Here is a 12199-nt window from a genome sequence, read left to right as displayed (position 1 = left end):
GGGGGGGGGGGAGGGGGGAGAACGAGGAGATGAAATGGCGAAGGGATGAAAGACGTGACGAGAAGTGAAAGAATCCTTGAGATCGAGTCCAATCGAATTCATCCCTTCCTGCATCCTGGTCTTTCCTATGCAACCCCTGCAGACTCCCACCCTCCCTGGACCATCCGACCAAGTCATCGCACCCGAAGAAATCGAAGGTGGAAGGTTGGTTGTTAATTTGAAGAAACTTTCCAACGGGACTCAGAAAAGAATTCCTGAACCCCAGCCCTGATCTGCACCCCCCAAGTCCCAGCCTCCAAGCACGGATCCCAATGTAGCTCAGATCGAGGACCAGGGGGTAGGAATGGGAAATCGTCTCATGGAACGAGTCGACTTGAGATTCCATCTAATTGGCTGCAACAGGACTTACCCTGAAAGAGATAGGGGGTTCATCCTCGCAGACGACATCCATTATGTATTGGCGATACTTTGCTATGACGCTGTCAACATGATCTTTGCCCTGTATCTCGTAACCAAGTGTTCTCCTAGGTTCACCCTTTACAATTTTCATCCCTTCTTCTCCGTTTACTTATCACTTCGTTATTGCACGCTTCGCTGACTCGGTGACGTCGCATTTGCATTCTGTGATAAGTGTACACGAGGGTGTAACGAGGAGCGAAAAATTCCTACGTCACGAGCTCTAAATGCCGCTGCTCAGAATTTAGTATCGCAGAATGAATATTACGCATAGAATCTTTTGACAATTTTCTAACTGTCCTGTACATACTATTATGGTCACCATCAGGCGTTACGTTGCTTTGCGCCGAGGGATGCCAAGAGTCAAGAGATTGTAAGAAAAATAACGAGTCGAAAAGATAATAATAAAAAAAGAATTGGAGGACCAGAATGGAGATATAGAGGAAAATTTATTTACGAGAGGTAAATGCGCTTCGTATCCTGGTTAGGTAGTTTGTAGGTAACTGTAGGTGGAGTACCTAGAGCAAGTACAAATTGAGCACAATTACTTTGGCCCCGCATCAAATAGCAGCCGGTTCCCCGACCATTTGGCAGTAGTTTCGCGATAGCTACCGTATACAGCCGCTATATATAATATATATATATAGGGATATTCGAGTAACACGCACAAACTGAAGTTGATTCTACAATAGGAATCAAATGGAGATGCTAACTTCAGTTGGTACATTTGACCTGAATAAGCCGGTGTACACTGTAAATAACTACTGTTCGCATACTGTGGCAGAGCTTAGAGTCACTCTATACTTAGCTTCGTGTTATCTTTTTTTTTTCTTTAACGCCCATCCGGTAGATTCTGCTTCCTCGTAATTTGCGTACGAAAACTCGTTTGGTGGATGTACGTAATTCTTTTGCACGAAAGCAAAATAAAAGGAGTGCCACGAGCATTTGCGAGGACGAGATTAATATTCTCAAGCGTGGGTGTTTGCGGCCTTTGCGGATTAGCCTTAAAGCGAACTACTTACTGAGCTAATCTGCCCTTTTTACAAGCCGCTCATGACAAAGAGCAAATGGGGACCGGGAAGAGATAATGGAGAGCACAGATCGAGTGTGTCTACGCATCAATAAGTTTAGCAGTATATAGGAAGTCGAGGAACTCGAAAATAACGTGGAACAGGTAATCTATACGTTCTTCGTGAAAAAAAAGATAATTTCATATAAATCCCTTTCCTAAAAATCCATTTTTCTTTTATCCGACAATCTGTACATAAATATCACAAAATGAATTCGTGACGTCACATTGGACTGTTCTATTCGAATTTGATCGACCTGTGTCCTACGTATCGTATTTTTATGTAGGAAACGAAGGAACGAGTGTCGATAATGCATCGCGTGCAAAGTAACGTAATTGAATTTTCCCAAAGCCTTATATTACGCAAACATGGAATAACTTTATTCCCAACTGCCTTGCTCAGTAACCATTGGCCACGTGTACAGTTGGTATCCATGCTAACTGTGTGTCTCATTCAAATATATACATGTATAGAAATTGGATAATATATAATTTAATAAAAAATTCTTACTCACCCCTCATATAAATATAGGCAGTGCCGCGCATGTTACGTCTGGTCAGAACAACGAGATTCAAGACGTTTCCAATTATTCCAAGACAGCAAATTATTGGCATCACTATACCGTAGCTGATTCTTCTAACGGCTGCTGTTCTTGGATCTTCCAAGATCGAGTCATTGTCCGGAAACAGGCACAAACGTATGGAGGCCTCCGTTAGGTTTTCCGTATCGGTCATTTTGAATAGTCTCTCCTACGTCATTTCTAAAGGGGCCGGAATTCGAGTTTTCTTTTTCTTTTCACTTTCGCAGACACCGTACTACGCTACACGTGTATATCGCTATTAAATCATCCCTCGTCGTTGCCCCCCCATCCCCACGTACACGGGAGATATATTCTTCCCGCTTTTGTCTCCTCTTGTTCTTGATCTTCCTTTCTCCTCACTTTTACCAATTCTACGACTTACCACTCCCGTAGAATCCTCATCGTTCATACTTCACTATATTAAATCCGCCGAAGTGTGTCGATTAATTTTTTTATATCGAATGTCGTAGAGCACTTTGTTTTCTTTTCTTGCGAGATATCGGCGTCCAAGATAATGCTTTCTCCTTTGCTCCTTATTCCTCTTCCTCGAGAATTTTCAACGTTTCTCCGTCTTGTATTGTTTCGCATCTCAATATTTTGAAGTCGCTCTCGAACGATTTCATTAGTACAAATTTTCTTCTCATTATCGTCCAAGGAATTACTCGAGCATACCGTAGCTTAGCATACCGTACACGCATCACGTTGCACTCATTGTCCTGATAAATTATTTGATTCGAACCACGTCCAGGGTATTTAATGCTCGATAGGACTGCAGTTTTAATAAACATTGCACGACGGATTCCATCCGTTGATCCTCGAAGAATTAATAGGAGCAGTCGACGAGATGCAAAACGCGGCTCGCATCTTGCGGATGAGTTCAGCGAGGTTCGTCCTCGACTTCCTGGATATCACCGGTGGAAACCGATGGCAATGGCGATTGCACCTGAAAACAGAGAATGGAAATATCCTTATCAGTATATGATAACCGGTCGAGAAAGATTTCCAGGAATAGCACAGAATAATTCGAATATAGTGGAAAATCGAGTCCGGCAAAATACACGTCTGATTCCAGTGTAACAGCGGACTACGTATGAAGTCCTGTGTCGTAAGTGAAGAAACGAAAGTTTTGATAATCCAAGGAGGAAGAAGAAGAAGACGACGAGAGTCGAGGAAGGTAGGAGGAAATTTCACGTGCATTCTGAATCGGAATGGGATACGATAGTCTTGGCGCATTTGAAAAACAGGGGGGTTAGAGAAGGAAGGAAGGAGAAGGTAGTAAAATGAGAAAAGAGAGAGAAAGAAGAAAAGCAAATCGTTCGAGGACTCCGCTTCTCAGGAAATCAGTTTACGACGTTGGTATCCTTCTGCATCGTCCCCGTTAACGGGACTGGGTCAACCTTGACTCCTGACCGAAATGGGGACGAAGAGAAAAAGTCCCTACGGTAAATTCATTTTGGAAAATAAAATATCCAGCCGCCATTGAAGTAATAAAATTTCCTTTTAAAGATACGGCCGACCTGGAGTGATCACGTGTGAAGAAGAAATTACGTAACGATGTTATATAACTCAAGTTCACGACAAAGACACGTGGAAGAGAAAACAAACAAACAAAAAGCAGCAATTAAGGGAGTTAGGGCATTAAATGAATTTAGCTTGGAAAAGAAGGGGGAGTGAGAATTCATAATTAGGACGAAAATACGAGTAAACCCAGACTTTTTTTTTTCGAGGGGAAGCTACCCTTAGCCACTCTACCCCGGAATTTGATCCAGGAACACGCGTGGCCAAATGTTTTCGTGTAAAACAATTTTTATACCCGAAGTCAGCGAGCCTTGTACGTCTTCCTAATGCGAAAAAGAATCGTTGGCCGCTGGTAGCTGAACGACTGGGAGACTTGACTTCCGGTTAAGTGGTTAACGTAACCGCAGGCCTTAAACCTCGTAATTTCTATCCCATTAAGCTGGATTACACATGCAGTACCTAGTGGCTGGCAGTTCGTGTGTATATTCTCTTGGCGCAGCTGGGCCCAAGCCCTTGTAAACGCAGCTGATGCTTTCAACTGGATAAAAAGTCAACAATCCGAAAAGACAAGTAAAAAAGAATGGTGGATCTACGTTGCTTCCTTTTAGCACTTTTTACCTTTATTTTTCATCTATCCCTCAAGCCAACCAACCAGCCAGCCAACCAGCCAGCCAGCCAGCCAGCCAGGTAACCACGCGTCTCTTTACGTATGTATAACCGTCAGCTGTACGTGAGGAGACTGAACGATTATTACTAGCGAGGTTATCAAGGGAGCCGCAAGTACTCCGGCGCGGTCACTCAGCTGCATTTCTATAGGAACTCAACTTTTCCAATTGCTACTCAGGGCTACGAGCAGCATCTCGATAGAGAAGACTCGGAATTTCCATCGTCGTCTAACACCAGGATCACAAGAGGAGTAACTCGGGAGTACATCCATCCTCTTGGTGAGTATCTGAGGAGCTTTTCAAAAATAACCCTGGTTAACCCTTTTCCTTTCTTCAATGTTCTTATGGAAAATGTTGTGAAAAGGAAATCCGTTCCATCCTACTGATACACGTGCTTGCATCCAAGTATATACAGTATAGCAGTGACGTAACAATGGTAGAAAAAATGTCAGAAATTCCTGCACGAGGAACAGCGAAATAAAAGGTATCCGACACTGAAAAAATTACTGGTAAAATTGCATAAGTCGTGAAAGTGGATGACCGCCAAAAAAGCCGAAAGTAGATAAATCCCTATTCATCCATCAGCACGAGTTCCCGTTATTACCGTCCTATGCTATTAATCAGCCTCTATGGGTTATTGTCAGCCTGATCGGTCATGGGCTGTCGTGACGTTCACCCCGTTCAGAGGAAACTTTGAACAGTGATAGTTGCCGACTAACGACAATAGGAAGTATAACACTTTGTACTGAATTCTAGCGTAATATTTAGTATGAAATAGTTGAGGAACCCTGAAAGTTGCTGAATCAGTCCAAGCCAAATTTGTGTAATCAGTTTTCAATATGGTCCTTGAGTCGCCCTACGGAATGCACCTAATCAGAAATGCCAGTCCCGTTCAGTCCAGGAGGCTGACCCAGGAACTGGATGACCGGATTAACTCCTGCTGGATTCTCGCAAGGCTCCTGTCGAGGTGTTAGTGTCTATTTATTTGTAGTCACATATTGATAAGGAGGGTTGGGTCGGGATAATAGGAAGACCAGTCTAGAAATGGCGTGGCAGCTGAATGTACTGTTGCTACCGTTGTCACCGTAAGAATGAAGGGAGAATTCCGAGATTTACTGGAAATCTGATATGACGCGTGATAAATCGCAACTGGGTGGTTGGGACCATCCAACCCCCTTTGCTAGGAGCGATTACCTTGAGTGGAGATGAGTGGGCGAGTCTGGTGTGTCGGGGTGCGAATTGCGGGTGGGGGGAGAGTAGCAGGGACAAGGGATGAAAAGAGCCTTAAGATGAAATCTGATAACGTAATCACGAACGATCGCTATACTTTTGCAACTTCCTCAGGAAATGACATTTGTGGCTGATACTCTTTTTCGCGATTATCCTTCCTTTTGTTTCGTGCCGAAGCGATGACACTTCGCGAACGAGGGGAAAGAACAACATTGGTTTACCACGTCCTCCTTGAACAACACTGAGGACGGTGACGAAATTTTGACGAATGTTTATTCAGGGCAAAAAAGATATTCTACATTGTATCGAGTAAACCGGAAGTGATCCGGCAGTGTTGACAGGGTTACTGATCGAATCAAAGGGTTAAAAGAGAGTAGGAAGGCTGACGTGTGAATTCGCGACGACGAGCAACCTCAATTTCGGGAAAAAGGAAAACGTGACTTCCGGGCCGGAACGGTAGATTTTTGTGAGACGTGTAGGCATTGGGAATTTGAAGAAGTTTCCAGAGCCATCTGCGCCACGACGGATGTGTTCCTGGAGTTGTAAATCAGAACTCGACGAGTCGCAAATATATTGTGCATTCAAATTCGCGACGGAGTCGCGAGCTGAATTCACATTTAAGTTGAGGAAAAACTGCAGGAGACTATGTGACTTTGACAAGAGGAAAAAGGAAACGGTTCAAAGTCGAGCAGAATTAGCATGATCATCCGAGTGACCCATTTCGTGTTATTTCCGAGCTCCTGTCGTTTATTCGTCAATTTATTTAATTCGGCTTCAAAAATTCAATTTCCCTCCTCGACGCTTCATCCTGACTTTCAAAACAACTTCCGCCTATAGCACGCTAGGACTTCATATCTCGAGTCTGAATTTAGCATTGCTTAAGAAAGCACGACTAATTATAAGACGCCCCGTTAGATTTCACAGCGTCCGAAGTTAACTGCTAAATTATTATTTGTTCGAAACACCGAAGCCAAACCTCTCGCAAACTTGGAGCTTCCAAGGTTTCCACTTTGTAGTCGCGGACCCCCTGCTCCTGATGTGACTTAGGACGATGGCAGCTTGGTATTAGAAAGTCCATGACTCTTAAGAAAATACGAATACATCCACCTGGTAGCACCTGCTTCTTCTTCGCAACTCACGTTGTCAAGGTAAATAAACTTTTTGTCGATCAGATTTAACGTCCTCCAGGTGGTGCTTAAGACTTTAGTTTCGAAACCCTGAAAAGCGGCGAAGTCCTCTTTAGGGAAGATGATCCCCGAAGATGATGCTGCCGTAGATTAGTCAGAGTCTGTTGGAGAGTCTTGAGGTGAAGCGAGCTTTGCAATTATTGCACCTCGTGTGACATGGAGAGTAATGCTGTCCGGCCAAGGTGCTGAAACTTTCGCAGAAGCTCGCGAATACATGAAGTCGTTACTACGACTACGAGTACCCCTAGACAGACTAGACAAATTAGCATATTCAGCTTGGCGGAACTTGCTCAAGTTAATTAACGCGGATTGCGTAGCCGGCGCATGGATGGATAACGAAGGTAATTAGGCTAATTACGATCGTGCACTCGCAAGCGATCGTACCGATCTCCGAGCCTGTCGTCGCCGTCCCGTACGTCCTGCTGCCTTCTGCACCTTCGCCTTTGCATTCCGTACAACGATCATTTTCATTGGCCAATAGAAATTTCAATCGTTACGAGTAATTATTTGCGCGTCGGACAAGTATAATTTTAATTAAAAAAAAAGAACGTGGAAATTAAAAATAAATATTGAGAACCAGTTTACCCCCATAATGGGGATTTTACGTCGTGGATTTTTCTCCTGGGAAAATAACATTGTACAGCGTCAGGATGATACACTTCCACTCCTCTATATGTATAGCGAGCTACGTAATGCTTTGGCTGATATTGCTTCCTCTTTTGCTTCTATTTTTCTGCCTTCCATTTTTTAAAAAACCCCCCGCAAATCAGTTTAGGGAGCCGATAGGGGATCTCGGTAGATCCATTAAATTGGAGAAATCGAAACGAAGAGATAACGACGTCGGCGTCCCGACGCCATTGTAAAAAGTTGTTCGTCTCCTACTCGTGTACGAATAAAAGAAAATGGAGGGCATTAAGTAGAATCGTATACTGTAGCGTCGCTTTTCCATCTAGCACAATATATTTACCGCAGGAGTGCACAAACGAAATTCGGAATATTTGGATTTTCCTGTGTAGAAAACATGGGATCATCGTTCCCGAATGCAAGCGGCGCACACGCGAATGGATTCTGCGGAGTGTGTTATTCGTTTGAATTTATTGTACGCTTTGCGGAAACCTTCGCTTGGTATAGGATTATATGTGTATAACGATTTTTTTATTGTGAAATATAAATTCATTCAATAAAATACGAAAATAGAATGAGATCCTACAAATTTGAAAATCTCAATTCAATTGTTGTTACTTGAAAATATTGTATTATTCGTAAATGTTAATTTTCTTTTGGGACTGTACGCAGGATTGCCTAATCACAGTGTGTTAATTTAACGAAGTGTCAATCAGCTTAGACGTCAACACTCTCAATTCAGAATCTAAGGTACTTTAAGATTGACGATTAGTCCTTTCTTGGTGTTCATTGAACACAGTATGAATCTGCTTGGAAATTAGATCCTGCGAATCGAAGGTGGAATCTGTGTAAGACAGGGTATAACAGGAATCCTCCTTATCTACCCAAAGTACTTCAACTGCGCTATCTTCTGTGTCTCTGTGTATGGCGAATGTTTCTATAAATCTATAGTGTGCTCTCTTTGCGTTCCTTGCCTATTATTTGTGGGACAAGAGATGAGTAACGAATGGCAGAAGGTATCCGCGTGCGTACGAGGCTTGAACGGCGAATTTGTCCAGCGGGTATTCGGCACGCTAGGTAACCAAATACAGAGAGAAATATAGAGATACGCACATATGTAATAGCAGTGAAAAATGGGATAATAAGGATAACCTTTGGAGAGACTGATCTTAATGGAAATGTTACCTGTAGAAGTTTCGCGAAAGCTAGAAGAAATTTATGTAGTGTCACCAAGTGAATTGGGAATGTAAATCCCTAGACAAATTCCTGGAATTCTCCATGAAATTTACACTGGGTGTATATACGTATATATTTTCACAAGGTATTCCGTCTTGCCGAATGGACCCCGTTCCTTTTCCAATCATTCCTTGCCTTTCGATTCCACCTTCTTATCCGACTGATTTCTTACCATGGAACATTCCTTTCAATCAAACTAATACTTACTTTTCAATATAGTTTTTTTTTGCGATTTCAACATTCGATTACTTCGTCAGTCAACAATGAATTCAGAGTGATTTTCATTCAAAAAGTGCATGTGGAAGTTTGTTTGTCTGACGAAATATGAAAAAAGCCTTATTGTTAGTCGACGGACGCTTATTTTTTGCCCATAATTTCGTAGAGCATAAATCAACGAGCCGATTGCCAGAGCAAAAACACTGTAGGACAGACTCCATATAGATTAGGTAGCAAGAGGAGCCAGTTGGAAAGTCAAATATTCGCCACTGGTCCAGAGCAAGAAGATTCGTACATGTTAAGACTAGGGTCCATCTATATGTAGATATGCAAGTCGACCACCTAGCGGGGTACAAGAAACTTACTCCTTAGACTTAAGATAAGAGTTCCGAAAATGACCAACCCATAAAAAACTAAATGTCCTCTCAATCTAAAAGTAAAAGTCGATTAATTGATCGACTGCAAAATGAAGATCAATTAATATCTGTCGATTAATATTATGAATTTAATAATTGAAATTTCATGTAAAATCGTAATAAAATGACCAGTGGTACGACTAGTGAAAAAATGTAATTACTCGTCTTCCAAAAAAAAGAAAAGGGTAATGTTAATGGGGGTTGAGATTATTTCTCGCTTAGCGTCAACGGCACGGTAATAAATTAACGTGTCACAAACGTCCTCGCTGGTCCGCCGGTTAGCCGTTCCTCGTTTCTACTTGAATTCAACGAATCAGTAGTACTTCGCAGCCTCCAGCAGTCTGTAACAGCCTGTAGCACTCTGTAGCATGCTCCAGAATGTGGACAGCCCTTGAATGGTGTGTTGCTGGTGAATCTACGCGTAATGTAATCGCCCACCCTTGGGCGAAATTAATGTTCCGTAACGAAGGAACTTCTCACTTATTTCGGCAAGCACAGCCGAGTCTTTCCCCAATTTGCTCGGCATTCGCTGAGCGAACAAGAAGCCGGACGGAATAATCGGAAGGGGCTGTTTCTTTAAAATTATCAGGCAAAATACGAAATTTCTTTCTCAGACTGAACTGCAGCACATATTTTGCCCATTTCAATATTTTGTTTTCGATGCCAGCCTACATTGGGGCAGAGAAATTGATTTGCGACATGTTCGCTTCATAGAGTGAAAAGGGGACTGAATGTCCTGTTGACACATTCCACTGGTTAATTTGATTTACGGTGAAAGATTATCGACACCCCGTTCTCACCCTTAATCTGGTACTTTCTTAAAAGTTAAGTCAGCAGGGGTGCAGAAATTTGTTAGAAACCGACCTTAACCCTTCTTCGAGGAACACGTGATCCTTAAAAATAATTATTGTAAAATTGTAACTTCAATTATTTCTTTGAAATTCTAAAATTCACGAAACTTCATCCCCAGCATATTAGATAATTATTTGATAACCCCCTGCTTCAAAAACCGTTCAGGTAATCTAGATTAATTTACGCAAAAAGCCATTTTTTCTAACTAGGAAGGATCTTCTGATAACGACTCAGACGTGCTCAATTTTCCAAAATTGTCAGCGAAAGATATAACGCTAATCAGGGGCTTCGGAGACCTTTTAACTCCGTCCTGGAATCCCGGCGTCTGACTGGACGTCTGAATTATATGTGACTATGCTCCTGGGGTTCGATATCTCTTGGCTGGATGCTGCGTAACAAATGATAATTTAGTCGGAGGCCCGAATTCCGATGTAATTCGAAATTAACGCACGGCTGAACACGCGTCAGGTGATATACCGACATTTTGCTTCGGGTCGAAATTGTAACAATCGGCCGATACTATTAAATACCTAGCCCCTCCAATTCAATTGATCTCCAGACGTGTGTGTGTGTGTTTGCCATATGCTCAGAGATCAATAAATCCATTATGGCAGCATACAGGTATATACCGTGTGTTCGAAGTATACGGTAGTATCCAATGATACCTGTTGTAGTATTAACTTGACTAATCAGCATTTATTACAAAGCCAACCCGTTCGTTACCGAAACCCTATTACGGGATGAGCATTCGCAAACATATACAGGGTGATCTTACGGTTATGGATCCTTTCAGGTGGATCGGACTAAAATATTCCATTGCCTGTTTCTCAATGTATAATCCAATAATATTCTTAGCGCGTTTCACCATCCGTACAGCCGTTCTTCATCTGGTCCTGTGATCTCAGGATAATCGAAGACTGAAGTTCTGACTGAATCAGATGAAAGAACGAAAATTGGAATTATTGGTGTGTAAACATTGGACCTCGGTGTTATTTGAAAAATAATGTAACTTACGTGGATAAATGTTATTTCTTGTGGGCTTGGTGGGTCTCTTATTGCAAAATGAATATACTTAGGCTTCGTGGGAAGAGACTTGGTGTTCTCAAAAGATTTGAGGAAAATTGTAGAAAGTCAAATATTGTTAGTTGCTCAGTAATCTCATTGAACGATATAAGCCAATAAAATTAATCGCGCTCCCATTAAGTCCCGTTTATTATTAAAACGTGCTTCGGTGTGCTTTATCGTCGGTACTAGGGAATTTAATCAGTTGTAGGTGCACTCGGTGCTTTCCACCATTTTCAACGTTCCTTGCAAGTGGCGCACGCGAGACTCGAGTGCTTTGGAAAACGAGAAAACGAGAAAACTTCATCGAGTTCTTTGGGTTTGTTATCCCTGCGGCAATCAGGAACCTGGTTGGGTCGAGGAACCAGGAAACCGGAAAGACCAGTAAATCAGCAGACGGAAGACGATGCATCCACCGCACCTTGTATAACTATTGTGAATAGTAGAAAGTTCCTTTACTTGGTAATTTCATTGATTCAAAGATAACCCGGGAAAATATCCTGGAACTTGGAAAGAACCGGAAGTCGGATTACTCGGTCAAGAGTAATATTGGTCCAAGTATTGTGAGCGTATCCTTATATACATACATATACCTTGGTCCAGATCAACTTCCCAGAAGATGTTTCCCAGCTTAGGATGGTCCATACACCAGCTGCCTCTCTTGCTTTTCTTCTTCTCTTAGTACCAAGAAGATAACTCAATCTTGCATTACCTGTCTCTTGGATCACTCACAATAATAAATATATATTGACACTTGCTTGAGGGCTGATAAGCAGGAGCGATAACACAAGGACAATAGTAGCCGGGGACGCTACTTGCACGTAGTGATTTTGGAATGTCTTCCGATTAAAAGAAAATTTTGAAATGAATGAAAAATAGATTTCGCCACTATTGATCTATCTAGGGGATTTTATCTTTGTTTGTTTTCTTTTTCTCAGCGTATGCCATGTGCTGCTTAGGTCTATTAGGGATCTTTTTATTTTTTGATCTGGTCCACGCCGTGATACGAGCACATTGCATAGTGTCACTCGTAAACCGGGCCATTCGGCGACGGACCGGAAGCTTCGTTCGACGGAGACGCGTCGCG

The 12199-nt window shown here is 42.3% G+C and overlaps 1 protein-coding gene across 2 annotated transcripts in view; it reads right to left on the bottom strand.

Moving 5' to 3' along the window:
- Positions 1 to 12199, bottom strand: part of LOC107273299 (probable G-protein coupled receptor B0563.6) — a 29934-nt gene extending 17735 nt beyond the window's left edge. Inside the window, exons 1-2 of one of the 2 annotated variants that reach the window (XM_025090955.1) lie at positions 11700 to 12199; positions 2041 to 3049 (exon numbers count right to left, since the gene is read on the bottom strand). In XM_025090955.1, the coding sequence (XP_024946723.1) occupies positions 2041 to 2260 (220 nt within the window). In that variant the 5' untranslated portion in view covers positions 2261 to 3049; positions 11700 to 12199. The remainder of the gene's footprint in view (positions 1 to 2040; positions 3050 to 11699) is intronic. The other variant, XM_015751363.2, reaches the window with a different exon arrangement.

The sequence above is a fragment of the Cephus cinctus genome, unplaced genomic scaffold, assembly GCF_000341935.2.
Source record: "Cephus cinctus unplaced genomic scaffold, Ccin1 Ccin1_scaffold0091, whole genome shotgun sequence".
NCBI lineage: Eukaryota > Metazoa > Arthropoda > Insecta > Hymenoptera > Cephidae > Cephus > Cephus cinctus.
The sequence above is the reverse complement of the archived record's forward strand: the minus strand, read 5'-3'. Positions and strand labels throughout refer to the sequence as shown.